Source organism: Mustela erminea, chromosome 13 (assembly GCF_009829155.1).
Source record: "Mustela erminea isolate mMusErm1 chromosome 13, mMusErm1.Pri, whole genome shotgun sequence".
Classification (NCBI taxonomy): Eukaryota; Metazoa; Chordata; class Mammalia; order Carnivora; family Mustelidae; genus Mustela; species Mustela erminea.
The window spans coordinates 65,911,987-65,935,403 of record NC_045626.1 but is presented as its reverse complement, the minus strand read 5'-3'; the positions used below and the strand labels follow the sequence as shown (position 1 = coordinate 65,935,403).

Here is a 23,417-nt window from a genome sequence, read left to right as displayed (position 1 = left end):
CTTCAGACCCAGGAATCCCTGGTTTTCACCGACCTATGTCCTTTGTGTTTTCACATTAAGACATGGCCTCTTCTTAATGCTCTGGAGGGTTCTGTCTCTTTTTTCAAAAGCCATTGACTACTATTGGGACTTTGCAGAGCATCCCGTCCAACAGAAATAAAATTCAAACCACATATGTGACTTAAAAATTTCTAGTAGCCACATTTTTAAAATGAGAAGAAAAGAACAGAACTTGTTTTCATAATGCACTTTGTTTATTTCAATCAAATGAAAATATTATCACATCATTATGATTCAATATTTAAAAATTATATATTTTTACCTTATTTTTCATCCTAAGACTTTGAATTCTGGTGGGTACCCCAGAATGACAGCTCATCTCTATTGGGACTACCCACATTTAATGGTCCACATGCATGTGTGGCTTGCGGCAGCCACATTGGACAGAGCAGGTTAAATGCATAAGGTTTCCTTAGGGTAACAGTCCCAACGGTATATACAGGCTGTTTTTTCCTTAGGAAATACTGACAACAACATCATGAAGGTCTGAGCACTCCTCAGAACAGACCCTGGGAGGACATAGACTGGGATAAAGGAGAGAAGGTGATGACCTGAGGGACCCAATAGGCTTGGGATGAGGGGGGAGGGAGCATGGTGAGGGGACCGGGCAGGAAGGGGATTGGAAAATCAGGTTCTGGGATGTCTTCTGGGTTGGAAACATAACTTACTCATCACTGTCTTGGCAATCGAGAAATGAGAAAATCATTTAATCTCTTAATGTTAGATTCTTCATTTAAAAGACTGGAAGAAAATTGTGCTTTGAGCATAGAGCTACTCTTTTTATTGTGTCTTATTCAGTGGAACCTGTACACACTCACCAAAGGTTTAACAACTACTAAGGGCTCAGAAGTAGTCATTTTGTCAAACTACCAATACACATAGGGTGACATCCATCCAAAGGTGCCCAGGGGGGCACTGTGGGTCTTGGTTTGATACCCCAGTAAATTCAAATCCCCTGGGCTGTGCTCAAGTGCAAAGGGTATGACTGATGCTTCCTTTGATGATTTTTGTATATAATCAACTCTCCACTTTAGAAACCCACACCTGGTCCTTCTGAACTCAGGAAATTAACAGCATGAGGAACTTAACCTCAGAGCTCAGAAAAGAGCTTACACAGACACACTGAAGAATGGAAAGTAGATTTGCATCTGATGCTCCTCCTTCCTTGAGTTGAAAAAAACAGAGGATAAGATGGGAGCTGGGGGAGTTCAGTCCCAGCAGGACAGGCTCAGATCAAACTTCTACAAAGCTCCCCTCCACCATGGGCTGGGTGCCATTCTACCTCCTGCCCTTTATTTTCTCTACAGGTCAGGGTTCAACCTCCTTCTCATTTCTCTCCAAGCACAGTCCCCAGGGAACACCGTCCAGTGTCCAGTACATTCAGCATCATTCTTGTGTTTTGTGTTTCCAGGTTTCTGTGCTGCACCTGTGCTGACTCAGCCTCCATCTGCATCTGCCTCCCTGGGAGCCTCAGTCAAGCTCACCTGCACCCTGAGCAGGGAGCACAGCAATTACTATATTCACTGGTATCAACAGGAACCAGGGATGGCCCCTCGGTATGTGATGAAGGTTAATAGTGACGGAAGCCACAGCAAGGGGGATGGGATCCCCAGTCGCTTCTCAGGATCCAGCTCTGGGGCTGACCGCTACTTAACCATCTCCGACATCCAGTCTGAGGATGAGACTGAATATTACTGTGGTACAGACTATGCAATCAATGGTCAAGTACATTAAGCCACAGTGATACATACATCGGGGAAGTGAGGATAAAACCTCCCACATTTTCTCTCTCATCTTCCCCATGGGGGCTCAGAAGGAGCTGCTGTCCGTCCCTCTTCAGAGCCCTGAGACCTTTGACTCTCCCTGAAAACCCTGTTACCCTGTAGCAAATCCCAAGACACCATTACAGAGAGACAGACACAGGTAGTAATTTAATTCTTTTTGACAACAGAACATTCTCTTTCCTTCACCCTACAGCTGGGAAACACCAGACCAGCCCAGAAGGCCAGATAGGAAAACAACCCTGAGAGAGTAGCTGGTCTTATATGGCCCCTTGAGCCATCAGACCATGTGCATGCATGATGGGTCTCTGCTCAGAGAATAGAAAGAGATCTCAGAGTTCTGGAGTTTACCAAGGAGGTTGGTTGAGTGACTATCATCACTATAATTTCATCATGAAGCATAATGGGATGCTTGCCAGTGTTGAATGTTAAAAAGGAATCACTTGGTCCCCAAGGGAGGCATGGCAGAGAGTCTTGAGTCCACGGTGAGTGCAGAGCTGGCATCTAGTAGGAAAACAGAATGCATGTTAGGATGTCTCTGCCAGGACCAACATGGAGCATGGCTTCGGTCTCTCCATCAGTACTCAATTCTCAACTGTTGGTGCCAAGAATGAGTCCACATGCTGCCTACAGGACTTTTCCAGGTTCTTCCCAGAAACACAGCTACTGGTACGATAGCAGGGCACAGTGAAGGGGGTGCACCAAAGTGATAAATATATTGACTCCCCTGACACTCAACCCTGTGAGTGATCCATCTCAAATGCATATGATGGTAGGGGGACCAGCTTACTGGACATGTTGAGCTCCTCCATAGATTTTCTGGTATTGGAAAAGCAGCATCTTTCACATACACCCACGCTTCTGTGTTAACATTGAGCATCTCTAATGATCAAGGTAACCCTGGTCCCTGGGCATAAATCTGAGCAGGTTTAGGAGGATTTGTGATGCTGGATCCCAGAAATTCTGGCCACGTCTCCATAGTGAGTGATGGAGCTCAGAGATGGAAAATCCAGGAGCTACCCATAGCCTGGAAAACTCCCAAGTGAGTAGGAGGAGAGAAGGTGGCTATACTAGAGACAGACTAGGCAGGGGTACAGGAGGAGCAGGAGGAGAGGTGAACAGCAGGTCTCAGTCCATCTGGGACTTCTTTCAAGTACGTGGTGGGCTGAGTCACAGGGGATCACAGGCCCATCCTACATCCTCCAGTAAAAGATCGTTCCCTACCAAGGGTTTGCAGAGATTGTGTCCCAAAAGAGGACCCCAACAGGTCCCTCTAGTGAGGATTTTCCTCCACCATGGACACTGTAGGAAAGACAGTCCAGAGAATGGTAGGGAAACAGCACCCAAACCCACACAGTGAATCACCCCACCTCCAAGCCCACTTTGGGCTTTATGATGTTAATGACTTGGAAGAAATTACCCCAGACCCTTGAACAGACAGAGAGATGGATAAACAGTGGAAGTGATGACAGTGATTGGAAAAGGGAGGAAGATAAAGAGCATTCCCTCTTGTGCTTATCTTGTGCCAGTCAATGAGGGAATAACAACTACAAAACATTGGTTAAAAGGAGTCAAAGGATTCCATTAGTGGTTATTTCTATTTGTCAAGTTTATAGTAGGATCAGGGTCTCAGTAAGAGACCACTGCTCAGCTCTTGTCCTTTAGAAGTGAGTAATGAAGAGTGTCAAGAGTGAGTGTCTCCTCCAGCATTATTTCTCGTCAATGGCTTTTGGCTTCACAGATTGCCAGGTGATCCTGAGTCCAGGAATGAAAATCTTTGTCAAAAGTTCTGATGTAGCTTGTGGCCTTAGCAGAGTCCTCAGGAATAGAAATCCTTTAGTACCATTGTCTCATTGGGGGAATCTCCTGGGCCTGGTAAGAAACTTATTATTGAACACAGGGAGCACCTGAAACAGGTGATAAGCTCTAGCCAGGAGAGATGGAGGTGATGCCACTAGCACTGTGAGGAGAGCCCAGGCAGGCTGAGCCACGCGTGAGAGTGTGTTCAAGGAGATCCCCTTACCCCAGCGCCCCTACTCACTCTGCATCTCCCTTCCGTCCTCCCTTCCTTCCCCTCGCCCCACCCACTTCTCACTAGTTAACCAATGTTCTCACTTTCAATATCTTTCCCTGGAGACGTCTGGAATACCCCCCATGAGTCATATTCTACTCAATTCTTTATCTTCCACTGTGTGCTCCTTTTTCATGTATTTGACCATATAAGGATCAGAGATGTATCAGTCTTGATTCCTAACTATGTAGGAATCTGGTGCCTGTGGGACATCAGGATTGTGTCAGTATTGACCCTTTGCAATGCACTACACTGCACCCTGCACTCTCCTTTCTGAAAGAAGATAGCGGGCTAGGCCAGGGCATTTCAACCCTGGGACAAGTACAGGAATCACACCTGTCCTGCATCCTGTATACAAGGTGCCCTGTATGTGACACTGTCTGTGCTGGGCTGGGCAGGTCAGGGGGCGCAGCTGTCTGTGGGAGGCTGGAAACCATGATCCACAACCATTCTCAGGTGACAGTTGTCTCAGGGTGACCTGCAGGGGAAAGCTCTCCAGATCTGAGAACTTTCGCACCAGCAGGGGGCAGCAGAGCTGCATCACGAACAGCAGGACAGAGGCTGGGGCTGCCCAGGGAGAGACTTACAGGGACACTAGGCCTGGGGCTCAACAGGGGTCCAGGGTTCAGTCCCCAGAAATGGTCGGGATTACCCATCCTATCTTCTCAGGTGGCAGGGACCTTATTCTGAGAGTCACACACACAGAATATTGAAGGGAGGTCGGACACACTGGGTGGGAAATGCAGGTCCTCTCACTGTCTACCAGTATTCCCAGGCACTGACTCCTCTGTGCTGGGCGTGTCCAAGGATGCCTAGAGTTCTTACCTTCAACTCATCTTTCCCTTCTCCAGGCTGCAGCTCCTTGGTCAGGAACTGCAGAGGCGGGGAGAGAAGAGACCACTGAGCCCCTGGCCCCTGGAAGGGACATGAGCAACCTCCTTGTGAGACTGTCTCCAGAAGGAAATGGATGCTCCCTGCTCAGGCCACAGCTCTGGTCCCTGGGTTGTCTTTTGCAGTGACAGGACCCACTCCCTGCAGGGACAATCTCAAGCCCAGAGCTCACGCCATGTGGGATCAAGAGATCTTGGAGACCCATGCAAAGACGAAGAAGCTTCCAGTAATTTGTCATGCTCTTTACATCTTTACATGAAACACTGATGAAAAAAAATATGGTGGCCAATTTCTGCACTCTTGTCGGATGAAAACAGCCTGTGTTAATACATGAGACGTTGTGAAAAATCTCCAACAGCTGCTGGTTGGTTAACAAGTCAACTCCCAGGTAGAAAGGGATACACAAACCTCAGAATGAGAGAGTTTCCCAAAGTAATGACATGCCAAGCATGGGACCAGAGTGCAGTGTGGGAAAGACAGGGGACCTGAGGCAGGAAGAGGTGGGTAATGAGGCTATAGCACCAATCACTGAATCAGGGGTTGTCTGCACTCTCAGAGGTCACACCTCACCCCATGGCCAGGCTCCTGCAAGGCTCCGAACCAACCCAGCACAGACCCCAAGCACAGAGGTTTCAGACAGGGTCATAAGGTCGGATCCCAGTAATCTGACTATTAAAGCCAGACCTTGGAAACCAAGGCTGATTTTCTAACCAGAAAGCTCCATGGGGGGGGGGCTCCTGGCTTCCTCCTCAGTCACCCATTCTGATCTCACAAGTGAGTAATCCAGTCGGAGACCCACGGCGGAAATACATTTGCATAAATACTAGCAGTCACTGCCGCTTGGGCCTGGAGGAAATAAGAAAAGCTTTGGTGAGCCTGCCCTGCTGTGGGATCTCTGGAGGCAGAGCTTTGGGCATTTCCACCAGGGCTTGGACTCTTCTCCTGCTGCCCATCATCACTCTCTGCACAGGTGCGCCCCTAGGCTCTGAACACAAGCTCAGCTTTCATGGGACCTGAGCTGGGCCTGCCCCCAAACCCTGAGCTCAGCACCAACACTGACTCAGTATTAGGTCCCTGGGAATGAGCCTCTGGACCTCACACCAACCCTTCCTCTCCTGTCTTTTCAGGTTCCGTGGCCTCTGGTGGACCGCCTCAGGCACGCTCTGTGTTGGTGGCCCTGGGACAGATGACTACAATCACCAGCTCTGGAGATGTACTGGGGGGAAGATATGCATCTTTCTACCAAGAGAAGCCAAGACAAGCTCCTGTGCTTGTGATTACTAAAAATAATGAGCAACCCTCAGGGATCTCTGACCAGTTCTCAGGCTCTACCTCAGGAAACACGGCCACTCAGACTATCAGCGGGACCTGGACTGAGGATAAGGCAATTACTATCAATCCTATGACAGCAGTGGTAATGCTCACAGTGACACAGTTTGATGGGGAATGAGACACAAGCCCCTTCCCTGTCTATATCGCACTCCTCTCCAGGCCCAGGAGGTCCATGAACAAGCACTGAGCAGGTCTGACCCTGGCCCCTAGGTCTGAGGTCTCCCTAGCTCCTCCCCACTCTGCTCTCAGGCAGCTCTGCACAGGTTGGGTCAGGAGAGCATTTAGCTGACAACACTAAACTACCCTGGTTTCTTTGCTTGTGTGTGAATGTGGGACAGAGGGCTTTGGTGAAGGAAAGAGAGAGGGAGCCTTTTGTTCAGTGCTTATGATCTCTGCATTTTCCTTGTGCAATGGACCACTCTTCACACAATGGACCAGGATTAGAATCCAAATTTCCCAGAGAAGCTGAGCTCCTAAAGCCATAATGTCATCAGTGAGAGCCACCTCCACCTGAGTGGAGAGGAAGTTGTGATGAATTTCCAACAGCAGGTGATTGTGTAACAAGTAAATTTCACATGCACCATCATGAAGAAAAGGGTGAGGCATTCAGTAAGTCCAAGGGTTATGGCCTGGGAAGAAGCACTACAAAGTAAGCAAGTTCCTATCCAAATCAAGGTCTATTCCACTAACGACAGAGCAATTCCTTCCATGGTGGAAAGGGTCTAATGGAATTCATCTGCCATCAGGTTCCTGGCTGATTCCCAAGGGAATGGTCTGTTCCTGGGTGCTCTGGCTTGGTTTCTGCTCTTGGCAGATTGGTCCCTCAGAAGTAGCCATAGCCATGTCAGCCTTATGAGTGAAAAAACCTAGGGATTATCTCATGAATAACGTCCCAATATGCAACATGGCCACTTTGCTAGCGGCCCACTGAACAAAATCAAGAGTGAATAGACAAGAAGGCTCACAACTGTCTGCAGAATGTCACATTATCCACCTGATTATTAATAGTATTTCCCTCGGAGAACACATTCTTGTGGGCATTTTCATGCAACACAAATAACTCTGTGTTCATTTGGGGGTGGGTTTCCTCACACATCTCTTCCTCAAACAGCTTTCACCACTTTCCTTTTTTTTTTTATTTTAATTAATTTTTTTATTTTTTTTATAAACATATATTTTTATCCCCAGGGGTACAGGTCTGTGAATCACCAGGTCTACACACTTCACAGCACTCAGCAAAGCACATACCCTCCCCAATGTCCATAATCCCACCCCCTTCTCCAAAACCCCCTCCCCCCAGCAACCCTCAGTTTGTTTTGTGAGATTAAGAGTCACTTATGGTTTGTCTCCCTCCCAATCCCATCTTGTTTCATTTATTCTTCTCCTACCCACTTAAGCCCCCATGTTGCATCACCACTTCCTCATATCAAGGAGATCATATGATAGTTGTCTTTCTCTGCTTGACTTATTTCGCTAAGCATGATACGCTCTAGTTCCATCCATGTTGTCGCAAATGGCAAGATTTCATTTCTTTTGATGGCTGCATAGTATTCCATTGTGTATATATACCACATCTTCTTGATCCATTCATCTGTTGATGGACATCTAGGTTCTTTCCATAGTTTGGCTATTGTGGACATTGCTGCTATAAACATTCGGGTGCATGTGCCCCTTTGGATCACTACGTTTGTATCTTTAGGGTAAATACCCAATAGTGCAATTGCTGGGTCATAGGGAAGTTCTATTTTCAACACTTTGAGGAACCTCCATGCTGTTTTCCAGAGTGGCTGCACAAGCTTGCATTCCCACCAACAATGTAGGAGGGTTCCCCTTTCTCCGCATCCTCGCCAGCATCTGTCATTTCCTGACTTGATGATTTTAGCCATTCTGACTGGTGTGAGGTGATATCTCATTGTGGTTTTGATTTGTATTTCCCTGATGCCGAGTGATATGGAGCACTTTTTCATGTGTCTGTTGGCCATCTGGATGTCTTCTTTGCAGAAATGTCTGTTCATGTCCTCTGCCCATTTCTTGATTGGATTATTTGTTCTTTGGGTGTTGAGTTTGCTAAGTTCTTTATAGATTCTGGACACTAGTCCTTTATCTGATATGTCGTTTGCAAATATCTTCTCCCATTCTGTCAGTTGTCTTTTGATTTTGTTAACTGTTTCCTTTGCTGTGCAAAAGCTATTGATCTTGATGAAATCCCAATAGTTCATTTTTTCCCTTGCTTCCCTTGCCTTTTGCGTTGTTCCTAGGAAGATGTTGTTGCGGCAGAGGTCAAAGAGGTTGCTGCCTGTGTTCTCCTCAAGGATTTTGATGGATTCCTTTCGCACATTGAGGTCCTTCATCCATTTTGAGTCTATTTTTGTGTGTGGTGTAAGGAAATGGTCCAATTTCATTTTTCTGCATGTGGCTGTCCAATTTTCCCAGCACCATTTATTGAAGAGGCTGTCTTTTTTCCATTGGACATTCTTTCCTGCTTTGTCGAAGATTAGTTGACCATAGAGTTGAGGGTCTATTTCTGGGCTCTCTATTCTGTTCCATTGATCTATGTGTCTGTTTTTGTGCCAGTACCATGCTGTCTTGATGACGACAGCTTTGTAATAGAGCTTGAAGTCCGGAATTGTGATGCCACCAACGTTGGCTTTCTTTTTCAATATCCCTTTGGCTATTCGAGGTCTTTTCTGGTTCCATATAAATTTTAGCATTATTTGTTCCATTTCTTTGAAAAAGATGGATGGTACTTTGATAGGAATTGCATTAAATGTGTAGATTGCTTTAGGTAGCATAGACATTTTCACAATATTTATTCTTCCAATCCAGGAGCATGGAACATTTTTCCATTTCTTTGTGTCTTCCTCAATTTCTTTCATGAGTACTTTATAGTTTTCTGAGTATAGATCCTGTGCCTCTTTGGTTAGGTTTATTCCTAGGTATCTTATGGTTTTGGGTGCAATTGTAAATGGGATTGACTCCTTAATTTCTCTTTCTTCTGTCTTTCTGTTGGTGTAGAGAAATGCAACTGATTTCTGTGCATTGATTTTATATCCTGACACTTTACTGAATTCCTGTATAAGTTCTAGCAGTTTTGGAGTGGAGTCTTTTGGGTTTTCCACATATAGTATCATATCATCTGCAAAGAGTGATAATTTGACTTCTTCTTTGCCGATTTGGATGCCTTTAATTTCCTTTTGTTGTCTGATTGCTGAGGCTAGGACCTCTAGTACTATGTTGAATAGCAGTGGTGATAATGGACATCCCTGCCGTGTTCCTGACCTTAGCGGAAAAGCTTTCAGTTTTTCTCCATTGAGAATGATATTTGCGGTGGGTTTTTCATAGATGGCTTTGATGATATTGAGGTATGTGCCCTCTATCCCTACACTTTGAAGAGTTTTGATCAGGAAGGGATGCTGTACTTTGTCAAATGCTTTTTCAGCATCTATTGAGAGTATCATATGGTTCTTGTTCTTTCTTTTATTGATGTGTTGTATCACATTGACTGATTTGCGGATGTTGAACCAACCTTGCAGCTCTGGAATAAATCCCACTTGGTCGTGGTGAATAATCTTTTTAATGTACTGTTGAATCCTATTGGCTAGTATTTTGTTGAGTATTTTCGCATCTGTGTTCATCAAGGATATCGGTCTATAGCTCTCTTTTTTGGTGGGATCCTTGTCTGGTTTTGGGATCAAGGTGATGCTGGCCTCATAAAATGAGTTTGGAAGTTTTCCTTCCATTTCTATTTTTTGGAACAGTTTCAGGAGAATAGGAATTAGTTCTTCTTTAAATGTTTGGTAGAATTCCCCCGGGAAGCCGTCTGGCCCTGGGCTTTTGTTTGTTTGGAGATTTTTAATGACTGTTTCAATCTCCTTACTGGTTATGGGTCTGTTCAGGCTTTCTATTTCTTCCTGGTTCAGTTGTGGTAGTTTATATGTTTCTAGGAATGCATCCATTTCTTCCAGATTGTCAAATTTATTGGCGTAGAGTTGCTCATAGTATGTTCTTATGATAGTTTGTATTAATTTGATGTTAGTTGTGATCTCTCCTCTTTCATTCATGATTTTATTTATTTGGGTCCTTTCTCTTTTCTTTTTGATAAGTCGGGCCAGGGGTTTATCAATTTTATTAATTCTTTCAAAGAACCAGCTCCTAGTTTTGTTGATTTGTTCTATTGTTTTTTTGGTTTCTATTTCATTGATTTCTGCTCTGATCTTTATGATTTCTCTTCTCCTGCTGGGCTTAGGGTTTCTTTCTTGTTCTTTCTCCAACTCCTTTAGGTGTAGGGTTAGGTTGTGTACCTGAGACCATTCTTGTTTCTTGAGAAAGGCTTGTACCGCTATATATTTTCCTCTCAGGACTGCCTTTGTTGTGTCCCACAGGTTTTGAACCGTTGTATTTTCATTATCATTTGTTTCCATGATTTTTTTCAATTCTTCTTTAATTTCCCGGTTGACCCATTCATTCTTTAGAAGGATGCTGTTTAGTCTCCATGTATTTGGGTTCTTTCCAAACTTCCTTTTGTGGTTGAGTTCTAGCTTTAGAGCATTGTGGTCTGAAAATATGCAGGGAATGATTCCAATCTTTTGATACCGGTTGAGTCCTGATTTAGGACCGAGGATGTGATCTATTCTGGAGAATGTTCCATGTGCACTAGAGAAGAATGTGTATTCTGTTGCTTTGGTATGAAATATTCTAAATATATCTGTGATGTCCATCTGGTCCAGTGTGTCGTTTAAGGCCTTTATTTCCTTGCTGATCTTTTGCTTGGATGATCTGTCCATTTCAGTGAGGGGAGTGTTAAAGTCCCCTACTATTATTGTATTATTGTTGATGTGTTTCTTTGATTTTGTTATTAATTGGTTTATATAGTTGGCTGCTCCCACGTTGGGGGCATAGATATTTAAAATTGTTAAATCTTCTTGTTGGACAGACCCTTTGAGTATGATATAGTGTCCTTCCTCATCTCTTATTATAGTCTTTGGCTTAAAATCTAATTGATCTGATATAAGGATTGCCACTCCTGCTTTCTTCTGATGTCCATTAGCATGGCAAATTCTTTTCCACCCCCTCACTTTAAATCTGGAGGTGTCTTCGGGCTTAAAATGAGTTTCTTGGAGGCAACATATAGATGGGTTTTGTTTTTTTATCCATTCTGATACCCTGTGTCTTTTGACAGGGGCATTTAGCCCATTAACATTCAGGGTAACTATTGAGAGATATGAATTTAGTGCCATTGTATTGCCTGTAAGTTGACTGTTACTGTATATGGTCTCTGTTCCTTTCTGATCTACCACTTGTAGGCTCTCTCTTTGCTTAGAGGACCCCTTTCAATATTTCCTGTAGAGCTGGTTTTGTATTTGCAAATTCTTTCAGTTTTTGTTTGTCCTGGAAGCTTTTAATCTCTCCTTCTATTTTCAATGATAGCCTAGCTGGATATAGTATTCTTGGCTGCATGTTTTTCTCGTTTAGTGCTCTGAAAATATCATGCCAGCTCTTTCTGGCCTGCCAGGTCTCTGTGGATAAGTCAGCTGCCAATCTAATATTTTTACCATTGTATATTACAGACTTCTTTTCCCGGGCTGCTTTCAGGATTTTCTCTTTGTCACTGAGACTTGTAAATTTTACTATTAGGTGACGGGGTGTGGGCCTATTCTTATTGATTTGGAGGGGCGTTCTCTGAACCTCCTGAATTTTGATGCTCGTTCCCTTTGCCATATTGGGGAAATTCTCCCCAATAATTCTCTCCAGTATACCTTCTGCTCCCCTCTCTCTTTCTTCTTCTTCTGGAATTCCAATTATTCTAATGTTGTTTCATCTTATGGTGTCACTTATCTCTCGAATTCTCCCCTCGTGGTCCAGTAGTTGTTTGTCCCTCTTTTGCTCAGCTTCTTTATTCTCTGTCATTTGGTCTTCTATATCACTAATTCTTTCTTCTGCCTCATTTATCCTAGCAGTGAGAGCCTCCATTTTTGATTGCACCTCATTAATAGCTTTTTTGATTTCAACTTGGTTAGATTTTAGTTCTTTTATTTCTCCAGAAAGGGCTTTTATATCTCTTGAGAGGGTTTCTCTAATATCTTCCATGCCTTTTTCGAGCCCGGCTAGAACCTTGAGAATTGTCATTCTGAACTCTAGATCTGACATATTACCAATGTCTGTATTGATTAGGTCCCTAGCCTTCGGTACTGCCTCTTGTTCTTTTTTTTGCGTTGAATTTTTCCGTCTTGTCATTTTGTCCAGATAAGAGTATATGAAGGGGCAATTAAAATACTAAAAGGGTGGCAACAACCCCAGGAAAAAATGCTTTAACCAAATTAGAAGAGATCCAAAATCGTGAGGGGGGAGAAAGGGGATAAAAAGAGGTTCAAAAAGGAAGAAAGAAAAAAAAGAAAAAAGAAAAAAAAAAGGAAAAGAAAAGAATTTAAAAAAAAGAAAACACCTAAGAAAAATGTAAAAAAGAAAATATATATATATTAGATAAACTAGTAAAAAATCGTTAAAAATAAAAAGGTAACAGTTAAAAAAAAAATTTTACCCGAAGGCAAGAAAAAAAAAATTAAATTAACTGCATGACTAAAAAAAAATCACAGGGAAAAAGCCATGAGTTCCGTGCTTGGCTTTCTCCTTTTCTGGAATTCTGCTGCTCTCCTTGGTATTGAAACCGCACTCCTTGGTAGGTGAACTTGGTGTAGGCTGGATTTCTTGTTGATCTTCTGGGGGAGGGGCCTGTTGTAGTGATTCTCAAGTGTCTTTGCCCCAGGCGGAATGACACCGCCCTTACCCGGGGCCGGGGTGAGTAATCCACTCGGGTTTGCTTTCAGGAGCTTTTGTTCCCTGAGCGGTTTCCGTAGAGTTCCGGAGGATGGGGAATACAAATGGCGGCCTCCTGGTCTCCGGCCCGGAGGAGCCGAGAGCCCAGGGCCCCACTCCTCAGTGCGCCCTCAGAGAACAGCGCCAGTTACTCCCGACTGCCTGACCTCCGGCCGCGCTCCGAGCTCACCGAGCCTGCGACCAGTTCAAGGTAACACCGAGCTGTGAGCTTACTGTCGGCTCTGTCTCTGTAGCCGGCTTTCCCGTTCCAATACCCGCAAGGTCTGCGACACTCAGACACCCCCGATCCTTCTGTGACCCTGCGGGACCTGAGGCCACGCTGACCCCGCGTGGGCTTCGCCCCGGTTTAGCCTCTGGAGCGATGTCCCTCAGCGGAACAGACTTTTAAAAGTCCTGATTTTGTGCGCCGTTGCTCCGCCGCTTGCCAGGAGCCGGCCCCTCCCCCCGGGGTCTATCTTCCCGTCACTTTGGATTCACTTCTCCGCCAGTCCTACCTTTCAGAAAGTGGTTGTTTTTCTGTTTCCAGAATTGCTGTTCTTCTTCCCTTCGATCTGCCGATGGATTTGCAGGTGTTTGCAATCTTTAGATAAGCTATCTAGCTGATCTCCGGCTAGCTGAAGCAGTCTCAGCCTGCTACTTCTCCACCATCTTGACTCCTCCCCCCACCACTTTCCTTTTTGTGTTTCTTCCAAGGCTCTGACCAATCAGCCAAACTGAGTCACAGAACATAGGTTAGAAATAAGCCACTTCTGTCCTTCTCTCTGTCAGCTAAACAAACCAAGCACTCTGCTCAAATGTTGCCTTATTGAAAATTTTTCCATACTGTGCAGGGGTGTCCCAGATGAGTGCTGCAGGACTAATATTGTTAACTAGCACAGTTGGATGCACATCAGACAGGAACTTCCTAAAACAACCATGGTTCTTCCTCTGGATCAGCTGTTCATAGGATTGTCCCCACTGGGGCATAATTGTGCCAGACACAGCAGAGACAATGCAGTATGGGTTGGGGTCACGGCCATCAGGGCTTTTCCTCATGCAAATCGCCTGTGCCTTCAGGACCTGGGGAAGCCTGATCTCGAGTTTATATCTTGTTTGATGATGGAAAGATGCTATGAATGCCAATTCCATGCATTGGTTTGTCTGATAACACTCAGTTCATGCAGGCAGCTTGATCATAGTAACTTAGTGGCTGATAAGGAGCATACAGTCTCTGTTAAAGTTCAGTAACAAGCCAAAGTGTGTGCTAATTAGAGCTTTCTATTAATACACATTTTTTTAAAAAATGGTAACCTGCTCATCTATTTCAGTTCTAGGAACACTGTCATTGACTGAAATCCATGTGCTCTATCAAACGAGTCTGATTATTAACTTGGTCCTGCCATTCATAATGGTAACAACACACACCTTATCATTGGTGATAATATGGAACTGTGTGTCTCCTAAACATGCAAAGATCCCCAAAGCTACAACTTTGGCACCCAACCCAGAGTTCGGTATCTCTAGAATACTTATGTGTACATATCACACATATGGGCACATATGTACACAAATACGTCTCCAACATACACACAGTAGACACAATCAGTATACATGTGCACATGCACTCACAAGTATATTCATATGTACGTATATGTATCAGTATATGATAGAAAGGAGTGTTTGAAAGGAATTTAATGTCATATGGAAACACACACACACAGGTGAGCCATGAAAAGCTACAGTGACTGTCACCTACAAACAGGCTCCTGCTTCCCACTCAATTTTCAGGGAGTTCACATGGGGCTCCTCTTGTGACTCACCTTCCCTGGAAACATACAACATGAGAATTATAACACATCACACCTGCCCCTGAGTTTTTAACTTGTGGGTAAATGTTACCTGGGAACTCAACTAGCTTTGAATCACAGACACCTCAGGTCCTCATTGTCCCTGTGTCCTCACACAAAGCAGACACTTCCTCACAGGGATGGAATCTAAACACATTTCAGTTCTTGTCCTTTTTTTCCCTCCTGATAGCAGACCCACAGTCCCTCTTCAGAGATGCCTCCTCCAGCCTCTCCCCACACATGACCTCTTATTTTGTCTGATGTCACTTAATTCCCTACATATCACCCAACACTGTCCAGGTTCACCTATCATTTCATTAATTGATTGTTTTATATTAGTTAATATCCCAACAAGTCAAATGTTTTTAATAAAAGACTGCCCATCTCAGTCAGAGAGATGAACATTCAAGCAGCTATTTTCCTGCAGACAGAAGTAAGTCTGAAGTCAGATGGTGGTTCTCCAGATACTACCACTTATGTGAGGTCCCAAATCCTCTCACTGATTCTCCCACCATAACTACTATGGAGGCTTTGCTTTACCTTGTTGACAACAGATCTCAGTATCGCTGCTGCAGCTCTAGCTACAACTCATGAGTACAAGATAAAGAGCACTGCATAAATCTAGTATCTTTCATTCACAGAAAAAACTCCCCAGAAAGATCCCCAACAGAATGACACATCAGTGGGCTAGCTATGGGCCACAAGGTCAATGCTGACCTAGACAGACCTGAGAATAGCAATAGTGGGGCTTCTCAATGATTATTGAAGACAGAATGCAGGTAGATAGGGCGATGATGGTGTGCTCTCTCACCAAAACAGCTGTGTCCCCAGGGCTGCTCTGCCCAAGGCAGGAACCCAAGGAAAACTTGTGTCTTATTCACACTGATTTCCAAGGGTGAAACCTATGGAAGAACAATCTGGGTCTGAATAAGGATGTGTTGGTTGAATTTCCTACTGTCTCTTTCCATGGGGCTGGAGCCCTCATCACACTTTTTGGTGCTTCAGCAGCTAGATCAAGTGAGACAGTCCCAGAGCGCTGTGTCTCCTGGTGTTCAGCCCCAAAACCACACCCATGACCACCACCACCCCAAAGACATAAGCCCTGATACCTCAGATGGGTCCTGCCTCCTCTTCACATGAGCCTCTTCCTATTTTCATGGGTAATATGACTCCTCTTACCTGGTCTTGTGGCTGGCAGGGGCCTCATAGGGAAGAGAAAATCCTCCACTGAGGCCAGCAGTGTATGGATCGGGGGAATCAGGATGTGAGTTGTGGGTCCTGAATCTCTACCTGGACAAAGGAGTTCCCTGCACCTTCAGTGGCCAGTGCAGAGTAGCCACTCAGGGGAAGAAGAGATCACCTGGCAAAGTCTCAGGGGTTCTAACTGGAAGGATTGTTTACCAGGACCAGAGACCAAAAGGTAAAGGTATAGTTTTACTACACTATCACCTTTGCTCTGATGTAAAATTCCAATAAAAGTCTCTCATCTCTATTCTGTAGAATTTGTCTCTGGCTCTAGCACACGTCCAGGACTTCATGATGGTCTGCCCCACCCCATTTCTGCTACAATAGTCACTGTCAATCCTTGCTCAAGCACTGTGTTTGTCCCTAACATGGAGGGCACCCTGGGGATCCTGAGGAACAGCATCTAGGATCTCTCCCAGGAGCTCTCCCTTGGCACAGACTCATAGTGCACCTCAATATCTCCCTAAAACTCCTTATGCACCTGGCAAGGGAGCAATTTTGTTCATATTCTAATGTTCACCAATATAAACCAGGGGTAGGACACATACTGACCTATGGTCCTCTCGTACCTCAGGAGTAAACATTCTATGATGGGCTTAGACAATGCAGAAAGACTCCACCTCACAGTTCTTCTATGAACATTCCTGCCCAGGAGACAGGTTGGGACATGGAGAGGTATAGGGTTTATACCCCAGACTATAGGGACACAGGGTGAAGGAGAATCTCCTGGGTTGAGGGTGGGTCTGCAGGGGCTGCCCCTCCCATCTCTGTGTCCCTTGGAGCTGAGCCCATTTCTAAAACCACAAGGCTCCTCAGCAGCAGCCCCTGAGCTCTGGCTGATTTACATAACCAGCAGGTGCCTCCAGCAAGGGGGTAAGAGAGGCCTAGGAGGAACCCTGTCTAGCCTTGGACAGGGAGCAAAACTAAGGGACCTGCACCATGGCCTGGACCCCTCTCCTCCTTGGATTCCTGGCTCACTGCACAGGTGCTGAGCTCGGGCTCACATGACCTGGCAAGCCCAAGGGGCCCAGGAACAAAGATGACAGCAGGGTGGAAATGGCCTAGGGAATCAAAAGAGCTCAAGGAAGGCAGGTGGGTGCATACAAGGGATGACACCCTGGCTGGAACCCCACCTCTCATCTTCTCTGTTGCAAGTTCCATGGCCTCCTATGTGCTGACTCAGCCTCCCTCGATGTCAGTGAACCTGGGACAGACTGTTAGGATCACCTGTGGAACAAAAACATTGGAAGTAAAAGTGTTTACTGGTACCAGCAGAAGCCGGGCCAGGCCCCTATGCAGGTTATCTATGGTGATAGCAGCCGGCCCTCAGGGATCCCTGACCAGTTCTCAGGCACCAACTCGGGAAACACGGCTACCCTGACCATCAGTGGGGCTCAAGCTGAGGATGAGGCTGACTATTACTGTCAGGTACCACACAGTGGTAATGCCCACAGTGACAAAGACAGACAGGGAAGTGATACAAAAACCCCTTCCCCATCTGTGTCACACTCTGGCAGCCACAGGAGGGCTGTGCACAAAGCAGTGAGCAGTTCTTTTTTTAAAATTTTTTAAATTTCTTTTCAGCGTAACAGTATTCATTGTTTTTGCACCACACCCAGTGCTCCATGCAATCCATGCCCTCTCTAACACCCACCACCTGGTTCCCCCAACCTCCCACCCCCTGCCCCTTCAAAACCCTCAGACTGTTTTTCGGAGTCCATAGACTCTCATGGTTCACCTCCCCTTCCAATTTCCCTCAACTCCCTTCTCCTCTCTAACTCCCCATGTCCTCCATGCTATTTGTTATGCTCCACAAATAAGTGAAACCATATTATAATTGACTCTCTCTGCTTGACTTATTTCACTCAGCATCATCTCTTCCAGTCCCGTCCATATTGATACAAAAGTTGGGTATTCATCCTTTCTGATGGAGGCATAATACTCCATAGTGTATATGGACCACTTTTTCCTTATCCATTCATCTGTTGAAGGGCATCTTGGTTCTTTCCACAGTTTGGTGACCGTGGCCATTGCTGCTATAAACATTGGGGTACAGATGGCCCTTCTTTTCACGACATCAGTATCTTTGGAGTAAATACCCAGGAGTGCAATTGCAGGGTCATAGGGAAGCTCTATTTGTAATTTCTTGAGGAATCTCCACACTGTTCTCCAAAGATGTTGCACCAACCTGCATTCCCACCAACAGTGTAAGAGGGTTCTCCTTTCTCCACATCCTCTCCAACATATGTTGTTTCCTGTCTTGCTAATTTTGGCCATTCTAACTGGTGGAAGGTGGTATCTCAATGTGGTTTTAATTTGAATCTCCCTGATGGCTAGTGAGGATGAACATTTTTTTCATGTGTCTGATAGCCATTTGTATGTCTTCATTGGAGAAGTGTCTGTTCATGTCTTCTGCCCATTTTTTGACATGATTATCTGTTTTGTGTGTATATAAGGCCCCTGGACAAGTTCAAGAGTGGCAAGCAGGCTCAGCACTGTCTGCTGAATGTCACATTATCCACCTGATTTCATAGAGTGTTCATACACAATTTTCATCTGAGGACACACTCTTGTGGGCATGTTCATGGAACACAAATCACCCTGTGTTCATTTGGGGTTGGTGCCTACTCACATGTTTCTTCCTCAAACATCTTTCACCACTTTCCTTTTTGTGTTTCTTCCAACTCTCCAACCATCCAGCCAAACTGAGTCAGAGAACATAGGTTAGAAATAAGCCACTTTTGTCCTTCTCTCTGTCCGGGTGAATAAAAAAAGCACTCTGCTCAAATGTTGCCTTATTGAAAAAATTTCCATATTCTACAGCAGTGTCCCAGATGAGGGCTGCAGGACTACTATTGTTAACTAGCAGAGTTGGATGCACATCACACAGGAACCTCTTAAACCAACCATGGTTTTTCCTCGATCAGCTGTTCATAGGATTGTCCCCACTGGGTCATAATTGTGACAGACAAAGCAGAGACAATGCAGTATAGATTGGGGTCCTGACCATCAGGCCTTTCCCTCATGCAACTGGCCTGCGCCTTCAGGACATGGGGAAGCCTAATCTCAAATCTATCTCTTTTGTTGGATGATGGAGAACTGCTGTGACTGTCCAATTCCCTGGCATGGTTGATCTGAAAACACTCATTTCATGCAGGCAGCTTGATCACATAGTAACTTAGTGGCTAATAAGGAGCATACAGTCTCCTTTAAGATTCAGAAACAAGTCAAAGCATGTGTCAGTTGAAACTTTCTAATAATAGAGATGTACAAAAAATTGGTAAGCTGCCCATATATTTCAGTTCTATGAACACTGCCATTCACTAGTATCAGTGTGTTCTGTCAAATGAGTCTGAATGCTAACTTGGTCCTGTCCTTCATTACAGTAACAACACAGACCTTATCATTGCTGATAATATGGAACTGCATGTCTCCTAAAAATGCAAAGATCCCCAAAACTACAACTTTGGCACCCAACCAAGAGATCAGAATCTCTAGAAAATGTATGTGCTTATACCATACATAAGGGTATATATGTACACAAATACATCTCCAACATATGCACAGCAGACACAATTCGTATATATGCACACAAGCACTCACAAGTATATTCATAAATATGTATGTGTATCAGTATATGATAGAAAGGAGTGTGTGACAGGAATTGGATGTCATGTGGAAACACACACATACACACACACAGGGGCACCACACAGAAGCCACAGTGACTGTTAGCTACAAACAGTCTCCAGCGTCCCACTCAGTTTTCAGGGAGGTTAACATGGGGCTCCTCTTGTGACTCACCTTCCCTGGAAACATACAACAGAGAATTCTAACACATCACACCCGTCACTCAGTTTTGAACTTATGGGAAAATATCACCTTGGAACTCACAGACACCTAAGTTCCTCACTGTCCCTGCATCCTCAGACAAAGCAGACTCTTTCCGTAGGACTGACTCCAAACACACTTCAGTTCTTGTTCCTTCTCTCCATCCTGGCAGCAGCCCCACAGTCCCTCTGCAGAGAAGCCTCCTCCAGCCTCTCCACACACACGACCAGCCTGTCATTTTGTCTGATATCACTTCATTCTCTGCACATCAAACAACACTGTCCAGGTTCTCCTATCATTTAATTAATTGATTGTTTTGTATGCATTTTTATCCCAACTGGTCAGGAAGTTTTAATAAAATACATGCCCATCTCAATCAGAGGCATGAACATTCAAGCATCTATTTTCCTACAGACAGAAGTAAGTCTGAAGACAGATTGTAGTTCTCCAGGTACTACCAGCTCTGAGAGGTATGAAATCCTCTCACTGTCTCTTGCACCACCACTACTATGGAGGCTTTGCTTTACCTTGTTGTTGACAACAGACCTCGGGATGGCTGCTACAGCTCTAGCTATGACTCATGAGTACAAGAGAAAGAGCCCTGCATAAATCTAGTCTCTTTCATTCAGACAAAAGTCCCCAGAAAGATTCCCAGCAGAATGACACATTGATGGGATAGCTCTGGGACACAGGGTCACTGCTGACCTAGACATTCATAAGAATAGCAATAGTGGGGCTTCTCAATGATTATAGAAGACAAGATGAAGGTAGACGGGGTTGGTGATGGTGTGCTGTTTCACGAAAGCAATTGTGTCCCCAGTGCTGTGCTGCCCAAGGCAGGAACCCAAGAAACACTTATGTCTTATTTACACTGATTTCTAGGGTGGAACCTATGGAAGACCAAGCTGGATCTAAATAAATATTTCTTCAGTGACTGTCCTCTTGTTTCTCCCTTCAAGGTTGGAACCATCATCACACTACTTGATGCTCAACAGCCAGATCAAATGAGACAGTCCCTTATTCCTGTTCAGCCCCCAAACCACACTCATGACCCACCACCAACCCAGAAAGATGAGCCCTGAGGCCTCAAATGGGTCCTACTTTCCCTTCACATGAACCTCTTCCAATTTTCATGGGAAATCTGACACCTCCTGCATGCTCTCGAGGCTTCCAGGGGCCCCAAAGAGAAGAGAAAATCCTCTCCTGGGGCCAGCAGTGCATGGTTCAGGGGAATCAGGATGTGAACATTGGGTCATGAATCTCCACCTGGACAAAGGAGTTCCCTGCACTTCCAGCTGCCAGTGTGGATCCGCCACTAGGGAACAGCAGAGATCACCTGACAAAACCTCAGGGATTCCAACTGGGAGGATTGGTTACCAGGACCCAAGACCAGAAGCTAAAGGTATAGGTTTACTACACTACCACCTTTGCTCTGATGTAAAATTCTGACTCAGAGTCTCTCATCACTACCCTGTGGAATTTGTCTCGAGCTCTAGCACACGTCCAGGACTTCATGACACTCCACCCCACCTCATTCTTGCTACACTCAGTCACTGTGAATCCTTGCTCAAGCACTGGGTCTGTCCCTGGCAGGGAGGGCACCCTGGGGATACTGAGGCACAGCATCTATGACCTGCCCCAGGAGCTCTCCCTTGGCACAGACTCCTACAGCAACATCAATGGCTCCCTAAAACTCCATGTGCACCTGGCAAGGGAGGGATTTTGTTCCGGTTCTAATGTTCACAATATAAACCAAGAGTAGGACACACACTGACCCTGATCCTCTAGTACCTACAGAGGAAACATTCTATGATGGGTTCAGAAAATGCAGACAGACTCCACCTCACAGCTCTGCTGTGAAGATGCCTGCCCAGAAGACAGGTCAGGACATGGAGAGGCATAGATTTTGGACCCCAGACTACAGAGACACAGGATGAGGGAAAATCCTCTGGCTTCAAGGCGGGTCCTCAGGGGCTGCCCCTCCCATCTCTGTGTCTCTTGGAGCTGAGCCCATTTCTAAAACCACAAACCCAGAGCTCTGGTTCATTTGCATAACCAGCAGCTGTCTCTAGCAAGGGGATAAGAGAGGCCTGGGAGGAACCCTGCCCAGCCTGAGCCTTAGGGAGAAAAATCGAGGGACCTGCACCATGGCCTGGACCCCTCTCCTCTTTGGATTCCTGGCTCACTGGGCTGGGGCTAAGGCCAGGCTCACGCCCATCCCAGCCCCGGGTTCTAGGACACTCCAGGCCTGGATTCTGAGCTCAGAAGTGGACTGTCAGTTGGTGGGGGGGACAGGATGATCAAACCCTGCTGTGGGATGACAGGCTGGTGATAAACCCCCACTGTGCTCCCTGGCTCCTTGTTAGTCCCAAAGGGCTGCGCCTGCCCAAAGAAATGGGGTGGGTGATTTTCATTTGTTCAAAGGCTCAATCTACAAGGCAGGTAGGCCCAGGACCTAAGATGACAGCAGGGTGGAAATGGCCTAAGGAATTGAGAGAGCTCAAACCAGACAGGTGACATATATAGCGGATGACACCCTGGCTGGAACCCCAACTCTCATTTCCTCTCTTGCAGGATCCGTGGCCTCCTATGTGCTGACTCAGCCTCCCTCGATGTTAGTGAACCTTGGACAGACAGTCAGGATGACCTGTGGGGGAAACAACATGGAAAGTAAAAGTGTCCACTGGTACCAGCAGAAGCCGGGCCAGGCCCCTATGCTGACTATCTATGGTGATAGCAGCCGGCCCTCAGGGATCCCTGACCGGTTCTCAGGCACCAACTCGGGAAACACAGCCACTCTGACCATCAGCGGGGTCCGGGCTGAGGACGAGGCTGACTATTACTGTCAGGTATGGGACAGCAGTGCTGATGCTCACAGTGACACAGACAGATGGGGAAGTGAAACACAAACCCCACCCCATCTGTGTCACACTTTCCTCCAGCCTCAGGAGACCTGCGCACAGAGCAGGGTGCACTTCTGGCCTAGGTCCTCTCATCTGAGATCCCCACACCTCCCTCCCCATCCAGCTCTCCAGGCAGCTCTGCACAGGGGGGTCAGGAGAGCATTTACAGCTGACGGCACTAGGCTGCCTGCTTCTCTGGGCCTGGCTGTCATCTACAGACAGAGCGACTGGGTAGAAAAAAGACACAGGGAGACTTTCATCCAGTGGTCATGATCTCATCATTTCCATGTGTGGTTGTGTGCTAATGCCCTCCCAACTAAACAGTATTAGAGCCCAACATGTCCCAGCTCAGCTGAGCTCCTGAAGCCCTGGGGACATGGGTGGAGACGCTTGTCCTACAGTGGAACAGACAGGTACAGGAGACACTAAGGTGTCACCCACATCTCCAGGGCTCTCTATTCTATTCCACTGATCGTGTCTGTTTTTGTGCCACTACAAACTGCCTGGTTGATTACATCTTTGTAATAGAGCTTGAAGTCCAGAATTGTGATGTCACAAGCTTTGGTTTTCATTTTAAACATTCCCCTGGTTATTCTGGATCTTTCTAGTTCTATACACATGTTAGGATTATTTGTTCCAGCTC

At 45.7% G+C, this 23,417-nt stretch overlaps 4 protein-coding genes across 17 annotated transcripts in view; all 4 read left to right on the top strand.

Annotated features, from left to right (window-relative positions):
• The window catches only part of LOC116571642 (immunoglobulin lambda-1 light chain-like), a 487,065-nt gene that overhangs the window by 126,653 nt on the left and 336,995 nt on the right, over window positions 1-23,417 (top strand). The window contains exons 1-2 of one of the 4 annotated variants that reach the window (XM_032309771.1): window positions 22,004-22,065; window positions 22,444-22,740. The exons of 2 other annotated variants lie outside the window; for them this stretch is intronic. In XM_032309771.1, the coding sequence (XP_032165662.1) occupies window positions 22,019-22,065; window positions 22,444-22,740 (344 nt within the window). In that variant the 5' untranslated portion in view covers window positions 22,004-22,018. Of the gene's footprint in view, window positions 1-22,003; window positions 22,066-22,443; window positions 22,744-23,417 lie in introns of those variants that run through there. One more of the 4 variants, XM_032309767.1, reaches the window with a different exon arrangement.
• LOC116571641 (immunoglobulin lambda-1 light chain-like) overlaps window positions 1-23,417 on the top strand; it is a 1,068,967-nt gene that overhangs the window by 716,518 nt on the left and 329,032 nt on the right. The window lies entirely within an intron of this gene.
• The window catches only part of LOC116571643 (immunoglobulin lambda-1 light chain-like), a 569,629-nt gene that overhangs the window by 221,314 nt on the left and 324,898 nt on the right, over window positions 1-23,417 (top strand). The gene's annotated exons all lie outside the window — the stretch shown is intronic.
• Window positions 1-23,417, top strand: part of LOC116571638 (immunoglobulin lambda-1 light chain-like) — a 1,139,351-nt gene that overhangs the window by 815,748 nt on the left and 300,186 nt on the right. The gene's annotated exons all lie outside the window — the stretch shown is intronic.